Raw genomic sequence first — 25,085 nt, 5'->3', positions numbered from 1 at the left:
GCCTCGTATGGCCCGCGGGCCGCGGATGGGGGCGGGAAGTTCTGCCGGGCCGAGCAACCGCCCCGGAGCCGGCTGTGGGCGGGCCCCCGCCGCAGTGGACGCGGGGCGAGCCCGCTGTGCCTGGCCGGGGGTGCGGGCGACCGGCGAGCCCAGTGCGGGAGGCAGGCCTCGGAGAACCCTAGCGAGCGGCCCGCGGGGGCGGGGCCGGCGGCCGAGCCCTCCGCGCCGCAGTCGGCCCAGCAGAGCACCAGAGGCGGCAGGTAGGAGGGGCCCGAGGGAAGATGGGGGCGCAGCGCCGGAAGGGCCGTCGGGCTCCTCCGCTTCGGCCTGGCCTAATTTGGTGCCCAACCTGAGGTCGGGCCGTACCATTGCCCGACTGGGGGGAAAGCTGTGGCAAAGGCGACGAGCAAGCCGAAGCCTCAGCGACAGCTGCTCAGACACTGCCTGGCGCAGGCTCGGAGGATTGTCACTGCAAGCGTTTAAAAGCGCCAAGGCAGCCCCAGCGGGAAAACTCCTCGATGGCCCGAGTGCTCCTAGGCGCGCCCCACCCCCGCGCAGGACACGGATGGTAGCGTCCGGAAGTCCGGGCGGAGACTGCGGCTGCGCTGCTCGAGAAAGGGCAGGCGTCGCGGGGCTGGCCACTTCCGCACTTCCGCTTTCCGGCCCAGCCAGCGCCCGCGATGGTGAGGGAGCCGGGACCCCGGCCGGGGACCCCCCTGGGGTCCGCCTCGAGGCTGTGGGTCATGGGGCGCTGTCGCTTTGCTGCGGAGGCCTGCGGCCGAGGGGCGCCGGGGGATTTGGGGATACGATGAGGGTGGGAGGAGGAGGGCGGGGCGGCGGCCAGAGTGAGGAAGGGGCTCGCGGGGGGCTCGCCGGTAAGAAGCAGGCCTCGCGGCGTCGCGGGCGGGCTGGCGAGGCGGGTGGGGAGTGTCCCTGACCCGTGGAGCTGGCCGGAAGTGGGGCCCGCCGTAGGCCCCGTATGCTTGTAGGCTGCGCGAGCCGTGTGTTGGGGGCCCCTCGCCATCCCCAGCAGGGCTTTGGTCAGTGCCTGGCCTGTGCTCTCCGGCCGGCGTGACCTCACAGTGTCCGAGGGCGGGCGTCCCCTCTGCTTGGTGCCTCCCAGGCTTGGACCCCCCAGTCCCCTCTGTGGTCAGAGCCGTGTCCACGCTGGTACTGCTGCCCCCCCCACCCCCCTGCTGCCAAGCCTCTGGTTCGATGTGTGTGGGTGTTGCTGAGAGCTGGAGGCACCACCGCCCTCTCTGGTGACACATTTCGGTCTGCACCTTCCGGGTCGGTGAACGCTATCTGCCCTCCCAGCCCTTTAAGGTTCGCCTGGATATCGCCCTGACACCTTGCAGGACTCAGCTTCCCTTCCCGCCTTGCTCCTGCGTGCCCTGCCCTGGCTAATTTCGTGTCCTCGAACCTCAGCTGGAAGCTTGGGGTTTCCTTTTTTTTCCGGTTGAGGACGTGTCTCTAACGTTCCAGTTGGCTGAGGCGTGTGGTGAGGTTATGTCTGTCTGATCCGGGAAGGGGCAGGTGTATCGGGAGAGGCCACCTGCCGTTCACCCTGTGGGTTTACTGGGAGACTGTTGTCCAGAAACAGTCACGGGACCGCTACTGAGATCAGAATACAGGACATTTCCGTAGCCGGGAGAGGTAACTCGCGTCTCTTGCTTGTCCTCCCCAGGCGACCACGGGGGCCCCTTCGCCCTGCTTGGCCTTTCCTAGCTTGTCTTACAAATGGGGTTCCTCAGTAGGGCGGGTTTCAGTGTAGCTTCTAAAATGTTGCATTGAGATCCCTACTGTCAGTAGTTAATTTGTTACCTTTTGACTGTATGAAAGAAACAGTTTCTTGGGCACTGTTTTGGATTCTGGTAAGGCCTGCGTCAAATGCCAGTCCCGTGCTGGGCTGCTCTGCGCGGTCCGTGCTGGCATCGGTCCTGTGCAGTTTCCTTCAGCCCCCAGCCGTTCTCCTCGCAGCCGCTGTGCAGCTGCGGCCCTGTCACTTCCTCCTCAGAAAGCCCCATGATAGTTCCTTCCCGCGTGGAGAGTGAAGCCTGCCCTTGGCCTCCCCGATCCGGCCGCTGCAGCCCTGTCTGCCCATCTGAGATGCTCCGCCCCTGGGGCTCTTGCTGCCCTGTTGTGTCATTCATTCATTCGTGACACTCATTCGTTGTACAGGAAGTGGTTATGGTTAGGGCATGAATACGTTAGGGCCCTGAGCTGTGTCCTGAGCGTGTGCAGGCTGGTGGAGGAGAGGTCGGCCCAGGGGACGGGGAGGCTGTGTGGGTGCCTTGGAGTCACTGTTGGGAAGGGAAGCTGGGACAGGCTCTGAGGAAGGAGGGTGTGCGTGATGTCCTAGGCAAAGGGAAGCCTGCAGTGGGTGGGCTCGGCTCGCACAGCCCTGAGGAGGGAGGACGTGGCCGCTCTGGAGGACTGGCCAGTGCCGCTCGCGGCTGGCCCTCCTGGGAGTGTCCTGCCCTCCTCCTCCTGTGGTACAGCCTCCTGATCCTTCTTCCATGTTCTTGTCAAAACCAGTTCCTTCTGCTGATGAAGACAACTTGGAGTTATTCCACACTTTGTTTATGTCCTAGTTATTCTCTCTGTGCCCCCTACTGCCCACTGCCCACACCAAGCAGTTGAACTGTTTGAAGATAGGGCCACTAGGTTTTATTTATTTTTTTGTGATTTTTAATGTATTTGAGAGGTAGAATTAGAAAGGGAGAAGCAGAAAGAGAGGTCTTCGATCCACTGGTTCAGTCCCCCAGTGGCTGCAACAGGCAGAGCTGAGCCAGTCAGGGCCAGGAGCTTTTTCTGGGTTTCCCAGTGGGTCTGGCGCCATGGATTCTGACCCTGTAGACTGGCTCGGTGGATTCTGACCCTTGCCTCTCGGTCTTTTCCTACAGACTGCCACTCTTCGCCCCTACCTGAGTGCCGTGCGGGCCACGCTGCAGGCTGCCCTGTGCCTGGAAAATTTCTCTTCGCAGGTCGTGGAACGACACAATAAGCCGGAGGTGGAAGTCAGGTAGGGAAGGAAAGGTTCGGGGGGGAGGGGTCAGCACCCAGCGCTGGTTCCTGGCTGGAGGGTGCGGTGAACTTAGGTCCCAGAGCTGTCAGGACAGCTACAGCTGATGAAGGGTCTTGCCACCAGGTGCATGGTGGCTGCTGATTTGGGGTTGAGAAAACCGGGTCAGTGGGTTGGCGGGACAGGACCCATGGGAGAAGTGTCTTGGAGCCCAGATGACTCGATGCAGGTGTGAGTTCTCAGAGAGGGGCTGATTGTGCAAGTTTCCGAAGGTGTTGCCAAAGCCACTGCCGGCCTAGGGAGAACTGGGAGAATTCAGTTACAGGAAATGCCGTCTCCATACTTCTAATTTAAGGATCAAATTTTGTCCTAGCTTGTACCCTTTTTCACTGTGTTCCAAATCTTTTTTTTAAGGTTTATTTACTTATTTGGAAGGTAGAGTTACACAGAGAGGAGGTACACAGAGGGGGGTACACAGAGAGTGAGCTTCCATCCATTGGTTCACCCCCCCCAAATGGCTGCAACAGCCGGAGCCGGCCTGATCCAAAGCCAGGAGCTTCCTCCAGGTCTCCTGCATGGGTGTAGGGGCCAAATACCTGAGTCATCCCCCACTGTTTTCCTAGGCATATAAGCAGGGAGCTGGATTGGAAGTGGAGCAGCCGGGACTCGAACCAAACCAGCGTCTGTGTGGAATGCTGGCACCATAGTCAGTGGCTTTACCCACTACGTCACAGCACCGGCCCCCCAAATAACATTTAAAACAAAGTTTGTGAACATATAGGTTTAATCCTAGCATTTGTTTGTTTTTGAATTATTTTCTTTTTTTTTTTTTTTTTTTTTTTTATTTTGACAGGCAGAGTGGACAGTGAGAGAGAGAGACAGAGAGAAAGGTCTTCCTTTGCCGTTGGTTCACCCTCCAATGGCCGCCGCGGCCGGCGCGCTGCGGCCGGCGCAGCGCGCTGATCCGATGGCAGGAGCCAGGAGCCAGGTGCTTTTCCTGGTCTCCCATGGAGTGCAGGGCCCAAGCACCTGGGCCATCCTCCACTGCACTCCCTGGCCACAGCAGAGGGCTGGCCTGGAAGAGGGGCAACCGGGACAGAATCCGGCGCCCCGACCGGGACTAGAACCCGGTGTGCCGGCGCCGCTAGGCGGAGGATTAGCCTAGTGAGCCGCGGCGCCGGCCTGAATTATTTTCTTTGAAAGGCAGGGCAACACAGACAAGCACGGAGATCTTCCATCTGATAGTTCAGTCTCCAAATGCTGTGTTAGCCAGGCCTGGGACAGGCACAAACCAGGAGCTGGGAACTCCATCTGGTCCCCCACAGGGGAGGAAGGGACCCAAGTACTTGAGTCATCGGCATCTGCTGCCTCCTGGGGTCTGCACCAGCTGAAAGCTGGAATGGGAGCCCGGGCCAGGGTTCTGACTCCTGTGTGGGATGCAGGTGTGTTAGCCAGCGTCTGGACCCTGTGCAGGCATCGTACGATGTAACAGCTCCCACCAGCATGGTTAACTGCCGTTCAGAATATCTGCAGACTTGACCTAAACTGACAGGGGTCAGGTGGCGAGCGAGTGAATCACTCTGGATTGATGAAGAAAGGAGGCCAGACGGAGGCGAGTGCTGTGGTCGCTCCCTCGGTGCTACGCTGGTCACCTCTAGCTGTCCGCATTAGCTCTAGAGTTCCTGCCGTGTGGCAGACAGAAATAGCAATCAGAGTGGTTTTACAGAAAGGGGACTGAGATTGCAGCAGGGAGACTTGGCCCAGGAAGGGGCAGGGACGGCTGGGTTTGCAGCCCCTTGGGCCCGGCCTCCGGAGCCTGTGCTGTCTGCTGGAGAACATGCCCCTCACCCTGTCCTGGAGCAGGCCTGCTTGTAAGTCTTCCCGTGTTAGACGGCGGTCTCAGCTCAGGATCAGGACCCGCCGTGGTCATCACTGTGCTGTCCCTCTGTAGTACAGAGGTCTCTGCCACTTTGTGTTTTCAGGAGTAGCAAAGAGCTGCTGTTGCAACCAGTTACCATCAGCAGGAATGAGAAGGAGAGGGTGCTGATCGAGGGCTCCATCAATTCCGTGCGGGTCAGCATTGCTGTGAAGCAGGTGAGTCTGTCCCCATCCGGGCGATCAGTGGCCTGACGGGGCAGGAGACCCAGGCTCTGCTTCCTTGAATGTACCCTTAAGACGATTTGCCAGACTCCACAGTCAGTAGGATAAAGAGACCCCAACCCACACCCGTCTTCTAGGCCTTGGTCTAGGTTAGAAGGCAGGAAGCGCAGCAGCCCAGGCTGTGGGGCCGGTCTGGCGTTAGGCCGTGGAACCGTTCCTTAGGAATGTGGTTTGAGAAAGTAAGCAGCACTGGTACTGGTTTCACAGCAAAGCAGCCTCTGAAACTGAGACTTGGGCTTAAAAAAGAAAAAGTGCCGCTCGTCTGTCTGCTCAGGCAGTGGTTTGTTATCCATCACCTCCATACCACTAGGCTGGTTGTTCACCTAATTTTTTATTTATTTATTTATTTTTAGATTTATTTTTTTGTGAGTCAGAACTAGAGAGAGAGAGAGAGAGAGAGAATCTTCCATCTGCTGGTTCAATTCCCAAATGGTTACAGCAGCCGAGGCTGGACCAGGCCTGAGCCAGGAACCAAGAGCCTCCTCCAGATCTCAGAAGTCGGTACAGGGGCCCAAGCACTACTGCTTTCCCAGGCCATAGCAATGGATCAGAAGTGGAGCAGCTGAGACTTGAACCGGTGCCTGTATGTGAGATGGTGGCTGTAGATGGCGGCTTAACCCCGTGCGCCACAGCACTGGCCCCCACCTAATAGATCTTTAAAAATTGAGTTGCTTTCTTTTACTCAAATTTTTTGAAAAGAGACTTTATGCCGTAAGTGGAAAAACAGTATCACTTGCTGCAGTAGAAGGTAACTATAGAAGGAAACACAGTGAAAGCGAACAATGTTATTACGTTCCAAGTGGATACTACTGTCTGCAGAAAGCTCCAACTCTCAAGTCTGTTCTCATTGTGAAAGTGGAAGATTAACAAGTATTGGCATAATTGGAGCTTTAGATTTACAGAGAAAGTTGAAAAGGGAGAAACGTGAATTGTTGGATGTTGAGTGTCACTAAAGCAGACAGGTACCACCCAGGATTGTCGGGACAGGTACTACCTGGGATTGATCCCCGCTGGCACTTGGCCACACTCGGGGATGAAGCACTCATGAAACAAGGAAGGAAAGGCAGCTGTGAACGTAGGTGTGCACCCTGAGGGCCTGGGAAGCGGCTGTGTGTAGCCAGAATTCCCTCTCTCGGATGGGTGTGGTGGGATTACAGGCACCCCTCACAAAGGTGGGGAGACCCTGCAGTACCCCCTCCTGTCCGAGTGAGCACTCCCAGTGCCAAACCCTCCAGGGAGCTTGGGAAAACGGGGGTCAGAAGACCAGGCTGTCAGGTTCGCAGCCTAGGGCACTCAGCTGGAGAGACCGCATTTCTCCTTTGTCCTCACCAGGCCGACGAGATAGAGAAGATTCTGTGCCACAAGTTCATGCGTTTCATGATGATGCGAGCGGAGAACTTCTTCATCCTTCGGAGGAAACCAGTGGAGGTGAGGCTGCGTGCTCCTGGGTTTCTGACCCCTGGGATTCTGTTCCGGGGCCTGAGGTGGTTTCTAGGACTGGGCCCAGTGCCTGAGTTGAGAGTGTCTGTCTCAGCCAGGCGGAGTGCGCGGCAGAAGCTTAGGAGGGGCCGGGTCCAGCTCAGCTCAGAAGAGGGGAGATGCCGCTCCTTTGCCCGGAGCCTGCAGGCTGGCAGCAGAAAGAACGCAGCGAGGCAGAAGTCTCTAGGCCACGCCACCTGCTCCAGTGCAGCCCCTGAGCCACGGCTCACGCTGGGCCCACTGTTGCCTGACTGTGCAGGAAGCCTCTCCCGACTCCCTGGGAGGTCGACTTAGAATAGCCGCAGTGACTGAGCGTGTGCTGGCCCGGACACGAGACAGAGTTGGCCTTGTGCCGGGTTCTCTCTTCGATACTCTTGGATGCCCCTTCTCCCCAGTAGTAGAAGGCCTCCATCCCATCCTCTTCCTGAGTCTTGTCTCTGGAGCACACGTTCTCTGTTTTGTCGGCTTCTTCTGTAACAAGATTTCCAATCCCCTTCTCTCTCCTCTGACTCATTCTGAATGCAAAGATGTCTGTGCCGCACAGAGCCTTCCGGAGATGTCTGGACGCTGTGTCGTCAGCCGCGTTCAGTCGTTGGATCCAGGACAGGCACCCGCCGGAGCTGACGGGCTGCTGCCTGTGAGCAGATCCCTGTCGTCCAGAGCTTGTGGATCAAGTCGAGGATGGGCAGCCAGGCGCCCGGCATTCAGTCTCTCCCTTGTCCTGCTCCCCAGGGATACGACATCAGTTTCCTGATCACCAACTTCCACACAGAGCAGATGTACAAGCACAAGTTGGTAGACTTTGTGATCCACTTCATGGAGGAGATCGACAAGGAGATCAGCGAGATGAAGCTGTCGGTCAACGCCCGCGCGCGCATCGTGGCGGAGGAGTTCCTCAAGAACGTAAGTAGGCTTTTCCTGGTTTCCTGGCACGTGGGAAGGAGCTGTGGGGCTTTTCCTGGTTTCCTGGCACGTGGGAAGGAGCTGTGGGGCTTTTCCTGGTTTCCTGGCACGTGGGAAGGAGCTGTGGGGGTGTGGGGAAGTGAGCGCCTGCTGGCAGAGTGCTGCCAACAGCCCGTTCCCCGGTGAGCTCTAGAATTGGCGGTGCGTGGCAGGTTCGCCGGGCGCGGTGGGCACCCGTGTGAGGCTGGTGGGGGTGTGTGCAGTGCCTGTCAGTCTCCGTGGGCACGCACACACGGCAGGTGTCTGCAGAGTGCTCTCCTGTTCTAGGTCACACCCCAGACGAAGCAGTGCAGCCCCGAGGATTTCCCAGGGCTCTGCACAGTCGGTCACGCTGTAGACTAAATATTTCCTCCCAGCGTCTCTCAGAGGCTTAAAGTCTGACTTCCTTGGCCTGGTTTTCATCGCTCTCGTGACTTGGGCCGTTCAGATCCTGCTGGAGTTGTCCGCGCCTTTCCTGACCCAAGGGCCTGCAGCCCCAGTGTTTGCACGGAGGAGCTGAGGACACCGTTGGTCTTGTTCAGACGTTCGGGATGTGCCTTCCTGTTTTTTTTTCTTTCTTCTAAACAGTCTTCGGGTTGTTGACATGTTCCACTCAGAGTTGACTATGCTCCTTAGATGGTAACTCGGTGTTTATTCCGATCACTGCACGCAGAGCTGGCCCAGCAGCAGCGGGGATTCATTCCTAAAAATGGAAACTACTCCCGCGGCCCCGGGGCAGGTGGCCAGCGCGCAGCCGCAGACCACCTGGGTGTGATCTGCTCCTCGGCCCACTTGGGCAGGCCGCTGCACCTCTCCGCTAGGCTGCAGCTCCCTTGGCTGTTCATTAACGTTGGCCTTTCAGGGTAGCAGAGTACAGAAGGAGACAGGCACCTTGTGTGGAGCAAGCTCACAGAGGACCCGCAGGCCTCGAGAGGCAGCTGTGAGGGAGAATGGCTCCTGTCCCAAGTTAGTGGTTGGCCTGCTTGTTCAACATTGAGTTATTTACGACAGCTACGGTTTCCATAGAGTTTTGTAGCTAAGAAAGCCTGTGTACATGTCTGACTTCATAGTCAGTCTTTGAACCCAGGGTTGCCACCATTCTGCAGCTGAGTGAACCAGGGCTCTGGGAGTGAAGTCACTTCCCAAGGACCCATAACAGTCAGCGGAGGAGCCAGAACATGAAGCTAGGTCTGCCTCAAAGAGCTCACATGGCCTCGCAGCATCTGGCCGGGTCAGGAGGCCGGGGCAGGGCGGGGTCTAGCGGGCAGTACCTGTGTGGTGTGCGCTCGATGCACAGGGCCTCGCCTGGAGAGCCACGCAGCCCTCCCTCCAAACAGTTCAGGAGCCTCATTTGTGTCTGGCACCCCAGTGTTCGAGGTTGGCCGCTCGTCATATTCTGGTAAACACTGCTCGTGCCAAACAGTGCTCCCTTGGATCTGGATCAGCCGGGGGCACATTGTAGACTCCAGTCTATAAAATGTCCAGGACTATTATGGGTATTATCCAGAGGTACTTGAGGACAGAAGACTTTATTTCCAGGGCCTGCCATGGTTGGAGGGTGGCTCGCAGCTTGGGACAGAGTACCAGCTCTTGGAGGGTGGCCTACAGCTTGACAGAGCACCAGCTCTTGGAGGGTGACCTACAGCTTGACAGAGTACCAGCTCTTGGGCCTCTTTTCCCTTGGGTCCTCGGGGGACTTTTCTGTGAAGCCCCGAGGTGAGAAGGCAGCCTCAGGTCACCAGGCAAGACGCTGCCAGATCTCTTGTGCCGCCTCCAGGGTGCAACCCCAGGAAACCGTGGAGGCGCCTCATCACTGTTGTCTCGCTGCCTGGTCAGGTGCAGGGTTTGGGGCCTGTGTTCCCACAGGTCACTGCTGAATGCTGGCTGAATTAGCAAAAAGCGGGCCTGTAGGGTGTCCTGGGACCCAGCCGCACCCTTTGGTCTCAGCCCTGTGGCGGCTCTCAGAACTGCCCCTAGCCCCACAACAGGTGCGCCAGGACACCATGGTAACCACCATTCACTGCCTCTTGGTTCTCTTGACAGTTTTAAAGCATCGGGCTGGATCTCGCGACCTTCCCCCTCAGACTCCCCCGTGTCTCTGCGTGTGTCTACGAAGGCGTCCTGGACTCACTCCCCAGAGCGGCGGTGGCGGCGGCGGCGGCGGCAACTGCGGGGAGCTGGGGCAGGCATTAGGTGCGGGAGGGGGTGGTATGTGTGCTTGCTAGCTGGGCAAGAAAGCAGCACTGGACGTGCCCCAAGGCCACACGTGCCTGGTCAGGCTGGCTTCTGATGCTCAGTCCCCTGGGCCGGGACAGGTTTTTTTTTTAACGTCTTGAAATTTAAACTCTGTGCTTGTAGGAGACTGTAACCTTTTTGTCTTTTTTTTTTTTTTTTTTTTTAAAAAAACAACCTCCACCTCCAGTGGCCGTGACTGGTCCCAGTGATTGTACCTTATTGGTCGCCGTGGGTCTGGGCGGGCCTGGAGCCGAAGGCGACCGTTCTTCCTCCCAGTGCCACCCCAGGCGGGGAGCAAGGAAGGTTTCAACTCCAGTTCCTCTCCCTGGCCCTCTAACTCCTGAGCCTCCTTGGGCCAAGCAGAAGTGGTGGGGACCCTCTGCCAGCTTCCTAAGCTCTGCCTAAGGATGGCCAGCCAGCACTGGCTGGGGACAAGGGCTGAATGGGTGACCACCAGCCATAGCTAGAAGCTGCAGCCCAACAGCCAGGCACCTTTGGCTGCAGTGGCCACCGGTGGCCTCCCAGCTGCGAGGGGCCACCCTTTGGCCTTGTCTGTCAGAGCAGTGCCCGCGCTCAAGGTAGAGGTGAGTCCTGCAGCGCTGCCTGGCCAGGCCTCGTGCCTGCTCTGGCTCCTCTGCTCCCACGCGCGCTGTCTTCTCTCCTGATTCTGGTGGACCTCCCTCCCCTAATTAAAGTCTCTTCTTGCCCCTTTGGGGCTGCATGAGGTCTGTGCTGTGTGTGTGTGTGTGTCGGAGGAGGGGCAGCCTGGCTTTCTGCCCCTCGGAGCAGGCGCAGTCTTGTGATTGGTCCTGCTGTGATCCCTGCCAGTGGCCCCAGCCCAGAGAGCTCCTCCGGGGTGGGCCAGGCTCCGTCTGTTTCTGAAACTGCTCTCGTTGACTGTCGGGAGCTGCCTGCTGTCACCGGATGATCTCATGTGGGCTAAAATGATCCCATTTACAGATGAGAAAAACGAGCGTTCGTGAGACCTGAGTCTGTCAGCCGTGGCGAGAGGGTAGACGTCTGTCTGCTGAAGCAGCCACTCCACACGCAGCTGTTTATTTCAGTGATGGGAAGTTTACAATTGTGTTTTAGTACCCCGGTGCCGTGTCAAATGCTCGGGAGCGCAGATGAGCAGCACAGAACGGACGTTCTGTCCTCACAGAACTGCTGGGTGGAGCAAAACAAGCGGAGCCGTCTGAGTCCTGACTTGGTTCTGGATGTGAACGGGTTTCTCGTACTGGGGGCCTCAGTTTCTGTAGAGCGGGGAAGTGGCTGAGCGGCCCCTGCCGCAGAGGTGTGCGTGAGCATTCCCCCGGCCCAGGCCCAGGCCCAGCGGGCCGGCCGTGGAGGATGCTGTCCCGCCTGGAAGAGTCGGGGATCTGCTGAGCTGCGTGTGTAAACAGACTTAGGGTTGGAAGTCAGGGGGCCCTGGGAGAGGCATCGTCTTAGGAGAGGGTATCGGGAAAGCTTCCGAGGTGGCCTTGGCGCCGAGCTCTCCAAGGGCGTGGAGAGGACAAGGTGGTGGAAGGGGAGGAAGGGCTGGGGTGGGGGCACCTCAAGCAGCTGTCCTTTGTGACACTACCTCTGTGACCTCCCTGTCCCCTGGCTTGCTGAATGAGGCACATGGCTGCATTCTAGCTTTGCAGTGAATGGGCAAGGTGCTCCCAGTGGAGCTGGATGGCCGCGGGGGTATGGCAGCTGGGCACTCGGCAGCTCTCACAAGAGGGCATTGTCGGTTCGAACCAGGCAGAACCCTCATTTTTCACAGATCTCTCTCCCAAGGTCCAAAGTCCCTAAAACCAGGTTTGTAGCCGGATGAGAGTACACTGGGTGATTGCCAGGCCTCTCCCAGGGGCCCTGCCTCTTGGCAAGCCCAGTCACCAGCCTGCGCAGGGGTGGGGGGCAGGTGTTGGAAGGTGGTCTCTGGTTAGTCTGCCAGGCAGGTAGGTGGGGGACCCAAGTTCCCTGCAGAGCAGCTGCATCCTGTGGCAGACAAAACTAGCCACTCGGACCTGTGTCCCCTTCCCCGGACTGCGCTTGCCGTGCTGCCCTTGGGTGCTGTGCTGAGCAGCAGACAGCCCTCCGAGGCGGGGTTCCAGTGTTGCTTCTCTAATTGGAGGCAACTTACGTAACATCTTGCAGCCTTATCTCTCCCCTGTGATGCTTTGCCTCTGGTCTCCAAAAAGGTTACTTAATGATCTTGGCCTGGGGTAACTAGTTTCTGCTCTTAATTTCTCCCTCAGTCGACCCAAATGGTGATCTGGGTTTTGTTTTTATTTTCCTGTTTCCAAGTCACTGGGAGTGGAGCTGCGAGCTGCACTTTGTCCGTCCCCCTCCCCCCCCCCCCCCCCGGCCCCATCAGCTGCCCTGGCTTTGTCCCCAGTCCTTACCTTCACAGCCCCTTGCAGGCCCTGTGGGTCCCATCTGGCCTCCCCAGGGCTGTTGCCTGGAATGCTGCTCCTCTGGGTTTGCCCTGGTGACTCCTAGCTTCCGGCACATTTTGAGAGCATCTTTGATGGCCACGCCTAGCACCTGCCTCTTTCCTGGTTTCGGTGCGTGCCTTGTTCCTTACCCTTCCATCCCTTTACTTTTTTTGTTTTCCCACGTTGGGCTTTAAACTCCTTGAGGTCGGGTATCATCTGCAGAACGACCCAGGCCCCTGGGCCCCAGGCACACAAGTGTGCGTGCCAGAATTAACCGACAGAACAGCGTGCAGCTCTGCCAACCCTCAGCTCCCGTTTAGCAGGGGTGTGTGGGGCAGCAGAGGCCCTGAGCCCAGCCCCCTAGAGGAAGGGGGGAGGGCGACAGGTCCCGAACTCGCCACCCACATTCTGTGCCCAGAGAATGGTTTCCAGGGAACAAAGGGCGGGGCTGGAAACAAGGGCTGAGCTCGCAGAGGCTGTGGCGCGCCGAGGGAGGCAGCAAGGGCTCATGCAGGGCCCTGGCGCGGCCCTGCTTCTGTGCGCGGGGGAGCTGGGGCCCGCACGCCTGGGCTCCACCGCCTGGTACCGCCCAGAGGGCGGCTCGTGGGGCGGTTGGCCACGGGAGCTGCAGCTGCCTGAGCCCCGCATCAGTTCCGCCGCCCCTTGGCCCTGGGCGAGCCACTCCCAGCGGCAGCTCAGGAGGCTGCCACCGCCGCGGAGGCTGCCATGGCTTGGGCCCGCCTCCGCCAGGCCGGAGGGGGACTGCGCAGGCGGCGGCGAACGGCAGGCCGGCAGCCCCGCCCCTGCGCGCCCTCTCGATCAGGCCTTCGAGAAGCTTGCCCAGGGCCCCCACACCCCGAGCGCCGCAGGTCCCCGCCCCCTCGGCCCCGTGCACGCTCCGACCCTGGATGATGCCCCGCTGCGGGACGGTGAGCCCGTGACGGCCGCGAGGACGCGGACACTGGGGCGGAGGGGAGAGGAAGACGGGGCCTCAGGCTACGCCCCAGCCCCAGCCTACCCTACTCCGCCTCTTTCTGCAGGTTCCCTCTGGGGAGGAGTCTCCAAGGCATCTCACCACATGGGCCGGCTCAAAAATGCCAAACTCCACGTGGAGAGGGCTGTCAAGGTCAGAGGGTTGGTGGGGGACTTAGGGCCCGGGAGGTGGCTCAGCCTGCCTGCCTGTACTGTGTTCAGTACAGGATGCAGCTACCTCCACGAGGCCAAACTTGGTGGGCTGGTCTGTGAGCAGGTGCACGTTCCCCTTCCCCCTTCCGCTGCCTCTGCTCTGGTTCCCTGAACTCCCCTCCCATGGGAAGACGTGGAGGCTGCCGGTGACCTCTCCAGGAAGTCGAATCCAATAGCCCCTTTCAGGCCCTCCACACTTTGCTGCCCACCCTGGCCCCTTGGCCATCTGCCGTCCGCGTGCACACTCCTGCTGTTTGTCCCAGGTTGCTGCTTTCCAGTTGCCTTTTTTTTTTTTTTTTAGCTTTTTTAATTTTTATTTTATTTTACGACAGGCAGAGTGGACAGTGTGTGAGAGAGGAAGGTCTTCCTTTTTCTGTTGGTTCACACACACACACACACACACACCCAGTGGCCGCTAAGGCCACTGAAGTCAGGAGCCAGGTGCTTCTCCTGGTCTCCCGTGCGGGTGCAGGGCCCAAGGACTAGGGCCATCCTCCACTGCCTTCCCGGGCCACAGCAGAGAGCTGGACTGGAAGAGGAGAAACCAGGACAGAATCTGGCACCCCGACCGGGACTAGAACCTGGTGTGCTGGCGCCGCAGGTGGAGGATTAGCCTATTGAGCCGCGGCGCTGGCCTTTTTTTTAGCTTTTAAAATTTATTTGAAAGACAGTGACAGAGAGAAAGAGATCTTCCATGTGCTAACTCACTCCCCAGATGTGTACAATAGCCAGTGCTGGGCCAGACCGAAACAAGGAGCTGGGAGCTGCCTCCCGGGGGCTGGGAACCCGGTACTCGACCTGCACCTCCGTGCCCTTTGCCTCCCAGCCTGGCAGATCCAGACCCCTCCTTCTCCACCCAGAGAAGCTGTTGTTTCACTCCATCCCACACCAAGTGTGATGTCCCTGTCCAAGTCCGCTGTTCCCAGCCCCTGGCCTTGCCCATGGCTGAGGTGCTCAAGCCAGACTGATCTTTTCTCTGTTCACGCACACATCTCCTCCCCGTGGTCTCTGTTTCCAACGTGGATCTCAACTCTCACACCGTCGCCCATCCCTGCTGTAACCAGCCACTTGCTTTTTTTTTTTTTTTTTTTTTTAAAGAACTATCAGCCGGCGCCGCGGCTCAATAGGCTAATCCTCCGCCTTGCAGCGCCGGCACACCGGGTTCTAGTCCCGGTCAGGGCGCTGGATCCTGTCCCAGTTGCCCCTCTTCCAGGCCAGCTCTGCAGACTGAATGGGGACCCCAAGGAGCCCAACAACAGGGGGGGACTGCGGTCTGGTGCTGTGGCGCAGCAGGCTAAGGCAGTGGAGGATGGCCCAAGTGCTTGGGCCCTGCACCCCATGGGAGACCAGGAGAAGCACCTGGCTCCTGCCTTCGGATCAGCGTGGTGCGCTGGCCACAGCACGCCGGCCGCGGCGGCCATTGGAGGGTAAACCAACGGTGAAGGAAGACCTTTCTCTCTGTCTCTCTCTCTCTCTCTCACTGTCCACTCTGTCAAAAAAAAAAAAAAAAAAAAAAAAAAAAAGATTAAAAAAAGAACTATCAGAACTTGAGCTGGCTGTCCGTTACAGGGTGCTGATGTCACAAGTGGCAGCATACCCCACTAGGTCCTAACACTAACCCCTACCCACCCTCCTTCCTTGGTGCTGTCATTGCTCTCCTGTGTAAACCACGCAGCTTTCTAACTGGGCTGCCTCCCCTTGGTCCCTCTGTCTGTACTTGGATGGCCTGCGGCCCCCTCTTCATGCTGCTCTCAGTACAAGCTGAAGTGCGTTCCCGGCCAGCAGAGCCCCCTGCAGCCCAGCCACCGTCTCCTCCACCTCCCAGGGTCTGCCCGCCCTGGCGTCCTTTCAGCTCCCGCTGAGCTCTCTGCAGCAGTGAGGCCTGAGCAAGTGCTGTCAGCCCGGCCCAGGGCTCCCTGCCAGCCTCCCTGACCGTGTACAAGGGGTCTTTCCAAGGCTCATGGGAAATGCGCATTATGAAAAACTATGTGTGGATTTCAAGGAATCTTGCACCAAAATAAACTTGCCTTTTAATTCCATTTTCCATGAACTTTTTGCAGTCCACTTGTATTCCATTTTGTTAGGATCTATTTTATTTGAAAGGCAGAGTGAGAAACAGAGAAGGCCCCCACCTCGTTTGGAATGCCAGCGTTTTGGTGGCTTAGCCTGCTGCGCCACAGCGCCAGACCGCAGTCCCCCCCTGTTGTTGGGCTCCTTGGGGTCCCCATTCAGTCTGCAGTTTCTGGAGCCAGGCGGCTCTTCCACGTGACCACTGTGTGAGCCCTTCAATCTGCGTTTGTTTCATAGCTGCTAACATGGGGGTAACTCTAACAGAAGTGCACGATGCTGTCAGCAGTGCCCTGAAAGCACTGCCCATCACGTGATGGATGGGCAGCACAGGTGGACTGTCACTGCTGCATGTGTTTGTGAGCGTCTCTCCCTGTTGATGAGCCATGTCTGTCTCCTGCTTGAAGGCAGAGACCGCACGCCCGGCCCGCCATTGCCCCGCCATTGTCTGGCGCTCAGGCAGAGTTTCCTGAGCAAGTCGTCCCTGCTCCCCTTACAGCAGAAGAAGGTCTTTATGATCCAGGGCCACTACCCGGTGATCCGCTGTCTTTTGCGCCAGAGGGGCTGGGTGGAGAAGAGGATGGTCCATCACATGAACGCCAGCACGCTGCTGCCACCCCACAAGGATCTGGATAGCTCAGGGGTGGGGGACAGTGACACCCCTGAAGATGGTGAGTAGAGCCCCCTCCCCTTCCGCAGGCTGCCCCCACCCCCGTGGGTCCCTTTCCTTTGGGTCCCCCGGTCCTGGGGCTGAGGCCTGATGGGTCTTGAGGCAAGGACAGGGGCCTCATCAGCTCTGCACCCACAGAAGATGACGATGCAGATGAAGAGTTCCAACCACCACCGCCCTTCAGCTTCGAAAGTTTTCTGGAATGTGCTGACGCAGAGGGGACACACGCCTTAATGGTGAGGGCTGGGGGCCAGGATGAAGCAGGGGACTGGCAGGGGCTGTCTCATGAGGGCAAGAGCCCCGGGGTCCAGCAGGGTCTTCTCGGGAAAGTCCTTTCCTTCTCTGGGCCTCAGTTTCCCATTGGTCAGGAGAACCGATTTCTTGTGGAAAGACTGGGCAGGCCTGCAGAGTGGTGAGGGACTCTGTGGGGGGCGTCAGAAGCTGGCGTGGTCACCACACGTGCTAATGCCTCCTTCCATAGCTTGGGGTGGACACGGGCACAGTAGTGAAGTCATTTGGGACACCCGCATCCCATCGGAGCTGACTTGAGTCCTGCCCTCGCAGTTCCAGATGCTTGGTAGTGTACACCCTGGAAGCAGCAGGAAATGACTCGGATGTTTGGGTCCTTGCCACCCATGTGGGAGGCCTGGACTGAGTTCCTGGCTTCTGGGCATTTGTGGAGTGAACTAGCTGGTGGGAGCGCTGTCTCTCCTCCTTTGCCACCCGAAGGAATAAAAAAACCCAGAACCGCTCTACTGTTCCTCTCCATCATCGGCCCTTGGCGTGTGCAGGCTGCAGTGAGTGGCTCAGGCAGTTCTGCAGGAGGCTACTGTGGCCTTCTGGGTTATGTGGATGTCACGGGGACAGGGGTGCTTATCCTGGTGCCACTGCTTGGGACGCTGAGCTACGTGAAACTGCCCCTTCGCTGTGTCAGGGATTTCTCTGTGTGCTGCGAATTGTGTACGCTCAACCTTGTGAGCCTTCGGGCAAGTCTCTCACTGCTCCTTCGTCTGTGAAATGAGTACTGAGCCCCCTGCCAGGGTCGTGGTGAGGAGCAGTTGAGATGACCTGGGAAGTGTGGGGTCCGTGCGAGAGTGCCACCCGCTGTGTGCCCGTCAGCCTGGACTCACCTTCCTGCACTGGGCAGGCCACTGATGGCCAGGGGCCGGAACAAGGTGTGGCGTTCAGTTGTGCAGCCTGGTCAGTGCTTAGGGGCACCAAGAGGGGCCAACCGCTGGCCTGTTTCCTGCTCACCAAGCGTGTGACCTCGAGGGGTGTGTTTCCTTGCACGCGGGCGGGGGTGTGGCAGCACCGTCTCCCCTCTGTTCTCCGCGCTGCTGTGTGTGCAGGATGGGAAGAGGCCACCCTAGCCCGAGCCACCCACACCAGCGTCCCCATCTCCTCCCCGTTTAGTCTCGCATGGTTCGCAACGAGACGCCCTACTTCATCTGGACGACTCGGCGGGACGTGCTGGACTATCGCTTCCTCTCCAAGGATCAGATCATAAACCACTATGCCCGGGCTGGCGCCTTCACCACCAAGGTGGGCTCCCTGGGAGGGGCGCGGGGCGGCCTCTGACCCCGGCCCTTGGGCTGACAGCCGTGCTCCCTGCTGCTCGTCAGCAGGAGAGTTCTCCAGAGAGGGTGAGGTGCACAATTCAGGATCCAGAGGCAGACCGGCCTCAGTTCAGATCCAGCCCCTGCCGGGGGCCTTGCACGTGTAGCCATAGTGAGGAGATGGGCTCCAGGATTCTCGTGGGGTCTGGAGCCAGAGCAAACTCCAGGTCTGGAGTCTGTGAGCAAGAGGGTCCGCACCTCCTAAGCAGAGCACGTCAGGCTGGTGGATCTGTTCCGCCTCCCCGGGCCGTTTAGCAATGATGTGGCCTCTCTCAGCCCCACTTTATCTTTAAATAAGGGTGCCAGTAAGGCCCGCCTTCTAGGGTTGTGACCCGGAGCCGAAGAGCTTTGTAAGTGGGGTCTGTCGTTGTAGGATTCCTAAAGGTGGCCAGTGGTTGGGGATGTGAGAGTGGACGGGACTGGTGAGGAGCGTCATGTGCACAGGGGGTGACTCAGGCATCTGGAGAGAGCTGTGAGCACATTAAGGCAGGTGACAGCTCTGAGAGTGTCCCGGTGGGGCCTCTGCACGTCCTGGACACGTGTCAGTCCCGCGGAGCTCTCCGGGCAAGTCCCGCCCTGCCCCTCAGCAGCTGACTCCATAGGTGGGCCTCTGTCTCAATCTGCGCAACTTGCCCTGGTTTGATGAGGCCGATGCTGACTCCTTCTTCCCACGCTGCTACCGTCTGGGGGCCGAGGATGACAAGAAAGCCTTCATAGGTAAGGAGACTCCCATGGCTGTGCCTGCACCCTCAGGCCCAGGGCAGCGCTAAAGCTCGGCTCGTGTTGGAGAGCCGGGGCCTCTCCCTGCCCTCGTCTGCCTGGCAGATCTCCTGCGTCCCTTTTCTCATCTCCCCACCGGGCCCTCCCGCAGTGAGTCTTCCAGCATCACCAACCCTCTCCTAAACAAGCCGGAGTAGCTTAGTTGTATTCTGGAGCAGGTCCTAAAAGTCATTCTATTGATTGACCTGTGTCACTTCCATTGGCTGGATCAGGGTCTAAAAGAAGTTGTCAGTTTGGGTTTCTAAGGGAGAATACGTTCCAACTCCAGGCTATGTTGTATTCCCGTCAGAATTTAGATCCAGGGTTTAAATTGTGTTCCCAGTCTAAACTAGGTTCTGGTCCTCGGTCCAGAGGAATTATCAAAAGTGGATCCGGAACGGGAGAACTCGGGTTCTGAAGGCAGTTGTGGGCCAGGTCAGCTCAGGTCCTTGGCCTGGTTCTTCAGCCGAAACAGGATCCAGGATCCAAACCAGGTTGTAGAGTCAGAAAGGTGGGGTCAGGTTCCAGGTCCAAAGTGGGGCAAGTGATGGTGAGGTTCCGGAACCAGAACAGGCATCAAGCCTGCGGGCTGAGCAGGGTATTCCCTGCCCCGGGAGCAGAGGACTTCTGGCTGACAGCTGCCCGCAACGTTCTCAAGCTGGTGGTGAAGTCCAAATGGAAGTCATACTCTGCCCAGGCCGAAGAGGAAGAGGCCGCAGGTGGGTACTGCGTTGCCTCCACTCCCCTGCCCACTTACCCTGCCATTCGTCTCCACATCTGTGCCCATCTGACACAGCTTCCCACCACCTTGTCCATCTATCCACTTGTCCGTCCATTTCCCTACCCATCCATCCATCCATCCCCTGTCCCGTCCACTGCCTGCTGATGTCCTCATCACCTCCCCGCCATCAGAGATTCCTCTTCCATCTGCCTGCTCCCCACTCTCCTAGCTCTCCTTCCACCATCTGCCTACCCCGTGTCAGCCTCTTCCTACCCACCACCTGTCATCCTCCAGTCCGTCTCCTCGTGCATTCTCAGTCCCAGTCACCACACACCCGTCCTCCTAGCCTCATTCAGCCCTCCAGAGGCGTGGCACCTTACAGGGGTGAGGCTGAGAGGGAGCCTGGGGGCAGCAGTGAAGCCAGGAGGTTTACAGTGGCTGGAGGACCCCTCGTGCTGAGTATAAGGAATGGCAGTTAGGAGTGGAAGGGTTTCCCGAGGACCCACCGTCACTGCTGGCCCCGCGTCACGTGCCCTTTCTCTCCTGGACTTCGCATCCACACGTGGGCGCCTCCATTCTGGAATCCGGGGTCTGTCGGCGCTGAAGCAGCTCTCTGGGGAGGGGGCGACCCTTGCTTTCCAGGGGGAGGCTTCCCGGCTGCTGTCTCCTGGGTGTGTCGGGTGCAAGGAAGATTGTATGTACCGTGATGGGGCCCAGGGCCCTCATGCGGCCAGACGCCCCTGGCTGCAGCTTCCGTGGTGGTGGGCTCAGGAATAGGTCAGGCTGCGGGGCTTGGCGAGCCTCAGGATTTTCAGGGCACTGCCAGTGTTTGGGAGTGCGTCGGCCTCACACGTGGTAGCTTTGCACACGTGGTTGGTAACTGCTGCCGAGAACGAGGGTTGTCGGAGTCTATTAGGACATTGCAAGTGGCCCAGATTTCTGTTACACGTTAGACCCTCGGAAGTCACGTCAGACCTGAGGGAGGGGTTCGTACAAACCTGGATTCACCTGGGCTGGGGTTCCCAGGTGCGTTTTAGACAGGGCCAAGTGTAGGAGAGGTCCGGAGGTGGAGAGGCCGCAGGTGTGTGCTGGGGATCCACGGGCCATGGAGGCCCTGGGGTGTTTAACAGGGATCCTCCAGTGAGCCATGGGGCCTGGGACAGACACACCCCGGAGCAAGTGAGGAGGTCTCCGGTGAGTGACAAGTCCCAGGGCAGCAGGAGGCTGTTTGCAGGGGGACGCCTCAGGTAGGTGATAGGCCTAGGGGCAGTGGGCGCTGTGGCTGTGCCAGGTTGCCTGCTGCGATGCAGAATAGTGACACAGCTCCCCATCTCTGCAGGAAACAAACAACCTAAGAAACAGAAGAAGCCTCTCGTTGTGTCCCCCGAGTTCGTGGACGAGGCCCTGAGTGCATGCGAAGAGCACCTTAGCAGCCTGGCCCACCTGGACATCGACAAGGACGTGGGGGCCCCGCTGTGCTGGAGCCCCGAGGGCTGGTCCTTCTTCCTGCAGCGCTACTACCAGGTGGTCCAGTGAGTACCTGCAGTCGGGTGTGGGCGGGCCTGGTGTCTGGTGAGGGCCCTCCGCCTCCTAAAGCCCCCAGCTCTGTCAGCCACTCTGCTGCTCAGGAACCCTGAAGGCCCCCGCAGCTGCCATGATGGGGCGCAAGCCCCTCTCCCTGGTTTTGGCATAGTGCAGTTCCAAGGGTCGTGGGCTGTGTGGCCAGGCGCTCCTGAGTTCAGGTCCTGGCTTTGCAGCTTCCGAACTCTGCAGCTCAGGAACGTGAGCTCCGCTTTTCTCAAATGGAAAATGTAGTTTTCAAATAATCTCTGCCTCAAGGGTGGATCAACAGGAAAACCTGCAGTGTGTTTTCAGCATGGGCTCATGGAATCCACTCCCAGAACAGGAACTGAACTCATCGGTCTAATCCTGGAGGCTGTTTCCCATAGAAGGGCGCACAGGCTGCAGATTCTATGGGAAGTGCAAAACTTGGTGAGAAAAGGGCCTTTGTGCTCAGTCAAGTTTGGAAGAAATCAGGTTACACGAAGTCAAACGACTTCCTTAACACAGAAACTTCTGGAACTATTAGTGTACACACTCGAGAGAGATGGGTACGCTGTGTGCCCTGTACATACAAAGATACTTCAAAAACTTCACGGAAAAAATGGCATTAAGAGGCTGGCACTGTGGTGTAGCAGGTAAAGCCACCGCCTGCAGTGCCAGCATCCCATATGGGCGCCAGTTCTAGTTCCGGCTGCTCCACTTCTGATCCAGCTCTCTGCTATGGCCTGGGAAAGCAGTAGAAGATGGCCCAAATCCGTGGGCCCTTGCACCTGCATGGGAGACCCGGAGGAAGCTCCTGGCTCCTGGCTTTGGATGGGCACAGCTCTGACCATTGCGGTCAGTTGGGGAGTGAACCATCGGATGGAAGACCTCTCTCTCTGTCTCTCTCTCTCTCTCTGCCTCTCCTTTTTTCTCTGTGTAACTCTGAATTTCAAATAAATAAATGGAATTAAAAAATAAATGTAGGGGTGGGCATTCTGGTGCAGCAGGTTGAGCTGCTGCCTGCGTTGCCATTAATCCCATATGAGTGCCAGTTCGAGCCTCAGCCACTCTGTTTCCGATCCAGCCCCCTGCTAATGTGCCTGGGAAAGCAGCAGAAGATGGCCCAAGGGCTTGAGCCCCTGTCACCCTTGTGGGAGACCTGGATGGAGTTACAGGCTTTCAAATAATAAATAATGAAACAAATTCTTTTTTACAAAGTTTATTTTGGTGCAAAAAGGTTTTTGACGTCATGCATATGATTGGTGTTGACGAAGTTCACGACAAACAAGTTCTTTCCATGACGCTGCCCGTAGTCGTTACATACATTTTTCATGAACTTTCTCGCGACCATTCGTATGCATAGATATCAAAAATTTCTTTTCAAAGATTTATTTATTTTAAAAGCAGAGGAACAAAGAGAGAGGAGAGACAGAGATCTCTCTGCTGGTTTTTCTTCCCAAATCGCTGTGGTGGCTGGGGCTGGGATAGGCTGCAACGCCATCTGGGTCTCCCGCATGAGTGGCAGGGGCTCATGTACTTGGGCTATCATCCACTGCTTTCCCAGGCACATCAGCAGGGAGCTGGACCAGAAGTGGAGTAGCTGGGACTAAAACCAGCACTCTGATACGGGATGTGGGCGTCACAACGGGCTAACCTGCTGCACCACAACATTGGCCCCGCAGAAGTTTTTTGTGCCATAACAAGCTTGTATTTTAATTACAGTTTTTCAAAAAGTCTTTTTGTTTGTTTGTTTTTGAAAGGCAGAGTGACACAGAGAGCTCCCACCCGCTGGTTCACTCACCAAACGCCCACAGTGGCCGTGGCTGGGGCACGAATTCATTGCCAGGAGCCAGGAATTGAGTCCAGGTCTCCCATGTGAGTAGCAGGGACCCCGTTGCTTGAGCCCCTAGGGTGCATACTAGCAGGATGCGAGGACTGGGAGCAAACCCAGGCACTCTGATGAACCCTGTGCCGAGATGCTCACCCCATCCACGCACGTGACCCCGGCGCTCACCCTCACATCAGCGTGTTGAAGGGCAGTGTTTGTGGAACACACTTCGGGAGAGGTTCTTCTTTTAAAAGATTTATTTATTTATTTGGAAGTCAGAGTTACACAGAGAAAGGAGAGGCAGAGAGAGAGAGAGAGAGAGAGAGAGAGAGAGAGGGAGGGAGGGAGAGAGGTCTTCCATCCACTGGTTCACTCCCCAATTGGCCACAATGGCCAGAGCTGCGTTGATCTGAAGCCAGGAGCTTCTTCCAGGTCCTCCATGCAGGTGCAGGGACCCAAGCACTTGTGCCATCTTCTACTGTTTTCCCAGACCATAGCAGAGAGCTGGATTGGAAGTGTGTCGCTCCCCCTCTTCGTGGAGGAATGACACAAGACCCTGCGCTGTTCTTTTGTCTGCTCGGCCCTCCCCGGGTTTGCTGCTGGTTCTTCCCGGGTTGGCTACCGTCCCTTCCACCTCCATGGAAGGGCGGTTCCCCCTGCCACTTTCCCCACTTCCGCGGGGGAGCGGCACACCGCCGGCCGGCTCTCTCAGGGGTTGCACAGGTGTTCCTTCAGATAGATGTTCCTGGTGCATGTTGTCTCTCTCCTCCTTTATAGTCCTCTTCCACCAATCCCAACTCTGCTACCCACACGCCGAGTACGCTGCTCTCCTCCAATCAGGATCAGCTCCTGCTGTTTATTGGTTGAACTGGAGGCAGCTGTGTAGAAGCTGTTTTCTCCTCTCCCAGCGCCATATTGTGGGAGAGCAGATGCATAGAATAAGTCTTAATTCCAGTAACTTAGTCTAGTCCGAGTTGCTCCCAGTTGCTCCCTACAGAAGTGGAGCAGCTGGGACTCGAAGCGGCGTTCACATGGGATGCCAGTACTGCAGGTGGCTGCTTTACCTGCTGTGCCACAGCGCTGGCCCCGGGAGAGGTTCCTGACCAGGGAAGGAAGTATCAGCGATGAGACTGGCATGGTGTTAAGGACAGCTCACTTGGCAGAGGAGCTGGAGAGAGGCTGCAGGGAGGAGGGCCCTGAAGGCAGAGAATTCTCGCCAACACTGACTTCCCGAGCCCCTGCTAAGCCTGTGCCCCCTCCAGGGCCATGCAGCTGCAGGCAGGGGGGTGGTGTTGACAGGCAGGGTGGGCAGATCTGATTACTCATTCAGGGTCTGGGGCAGGGTGGGCAAATAGTTCATGGCCCCTGCGTGACCCCTTAGCCACCAGACAAGGCAGAGCTGCCCCCTCTTAAACTGAGTGTTACACGGCCACGCTAGGACACGCAGTGTCGGGCACACACGGTCTTTCTATTTCTAGAGTAGGGGCAAATTCTAGAGGGGTGTGTGGACTTCTGAGAAGTCGGGACTCCCGTGAAGCCCTGCGTCACACAGCAGGTACACACGGCGCCGAGCGGCTCAGCGCTCTTCATTCAGCCAGTGTGTGCTGCTGCACCACCCTGCCTCTAGTGATCTATCAATCTATCAATCTGTGCCTCACCACCCAGTCTTTTATCAAGGTCAATTCCCCACAAAAACCACAGGTTTTTATCTCCTTTTTACTAAGTGTAAAACCATATGGCTGGAGTTGGTGTTGTGGTGCAGCAGGTTAAGCCACCCCCTGCAATGCCGGCATCCCAAGTGAGCACCAGTTCCAGTGCCGGCTGCTCCCCTTCGGATCCACCTCCCTGCTGATGTACTTGAAAAGCAGCACAGGGGCCAGCGCTGTGGTGCAGCGGGTTAACTCTCTAGCCTGAAGCGCCGACATCCCATGTGGGCACCAGTTCTAGTCCCGGCTGCTCCACTTCTGGTCCAGCTCTCTGCTGTGGCCTGGGAAGGCAGTGGCAGGTGGTGCAGGTCCTTGGGCCCCTGATCCCACATAGGAGACCTGGAAGAAGCTCCTGGCTCCTGGCTTCGGATCAGCCCAGCCATTGCGGCCATTTGGGAGGGTGAACCAGCAGGTGGAAGACCTTTCTCTCTGTCTCGCCCTCTCACTTTCTGTAACTCTGCCTCTCAGATAAATAACTAAAATCTTTAAAAAAGAAGAGAGAGGAACCTTTCCTAAACTGCCCTTCACCCTTCACATGACACTTGCCTGCGCCACATCACAGGTACTTTACACCAGGGACCACGGAGGAGTTTGTTGGGACTTCGCGTGAAGGACTTTGCCAAGCTCCCTTCATCTGGTTGTTCCTGTTCCCGACACTGCCCCAGTGGCTACTGTCACCTCATTAAAAGAGGGAGCGAGGGGCCAGCTTTGTGGCATAGTGGGT

The 25,085-nt window shown here is 57.9% G+C and overlaps 2 protein-coding genes and 1 long non-coding RNA gene across 32 annotated transcripts in view; 2 read left to right on the top strand and 1 right to left on the bottom strand.

The window, feature by feature from the left end:
* Positions 1-120: 120 nt before the first annotated feature.
* ARPC4 (actin related protein 2/3 complex subunit 4) lies at positions 121-10,565 on the top strand. 2 transcript variants are annotated; one of them, XM_070051171.1, is made up of 6 exons: positions 121-260; positions 2,907-3,025; positions 5,008-5,119; positions 6,518-6,613; positions 7,397-7,567; positions 9,650-10,565. In XM_070051171.1, exons 4-6 carry the CDS (start codon positions 6,554-6,556, stop codon positions 9,653-9,655), a joined length of 237 nt encoding a protein of 78 aa, XP_069907272.1. In that variant the 5' UTR covers positions 121-260; positions 2,907-3,025; positions 5,008-5,119; positions 6,518-6,553; the 3' UTR covers positions 9,656-10,565. The 2 variants fall into 2 exon arrangements, with proteins under 2 accessions (XP_069907272.1, XP_008248167.1); XM_008249945.4 differs by lacking the exon at positions 121-260 and adding an exon at positions 533-683.
* LOC138844147 (uncharacterized) lies at positions 9,977-12,366 on the bottom strand. Its single transcript, XR_011379667.1, has 2 exons — positions 12,232-12,366; positions 9,977-11,228 (listed from the first exon to the last, which is right to left on the bottom strand). It is a non-coding gene; the product is annotated as an uncharacterized lncRNA (long non-coding RNA).
* The window catches only part of TTLL3 (tubulin tyrosine ligase like 3), a 27,483-nt gene continuing 13,813 nt past the window's right edge, over positions 11,416-25,085 (top strand). For 13 of the 29 annotated variants that reach the window (XR_011379665.1, XR_011379663.1, XR_011379662.1 and 10 more), the window contains exons 1-9: positions 12,268-13,193; positions 13,305-13,390; positions 16,016-16,187; positions 16,325-16,422; positions 17,600-17,728; positions 18,405-18,519; positions 19,083-19,280; positions 20,622-20,814; positions 22,592-22,702. Coding sequence is in view for 25 of the 29 variants with exons in the window: in XM_070051136.1 (XP_069907237.1) it covers positions 12,686-13,193; positions 13,305-13,390; positions 16,016-16,187; positions 16,325-16,422; positions 17,600-17,728; positions 18,405-18,519; positions 19,083-19,280; positions 20,622-20,814; positions 22,592-22,702 (1,610 nt within the window). In the remaining 4 variants the exon portion in view is untranslated. Of the gene's footprint in view, positions 11,645-12,267; positions 13,194-13,304; positions 13,391-16,015; positions 16,188-16,324; positions 16,423-17,599; positions 17,729-18,404; positions 18,520-19,082; positions 19,281-20,621; positions 20,815-22,591; positions 22,703-25,085 lie in introns of those variants that run through there. The other 16 variants (XM_070051154.1, XM_070051156.1, XM_070051143.1 and 13 more) reach the window with 9 other exon arrangements.

This window comes from Oryctolagus cuniculus, chromosome 10 (genome assembly GCF_964237555.1).
Source record: "Oryctolagus cuniculus chromosome 10, mOryCun1.1, whole genome shotgun sequence".
NCBI lineage: Eukaryota > Metazoa > Chordata > Mammalia > Lagomorpha > Leporidae > Oryctolagus > Oryctolagus cuniculus.
This window is presented reverse-complemented; position numbering and strand designations above follow the sequence as displayed.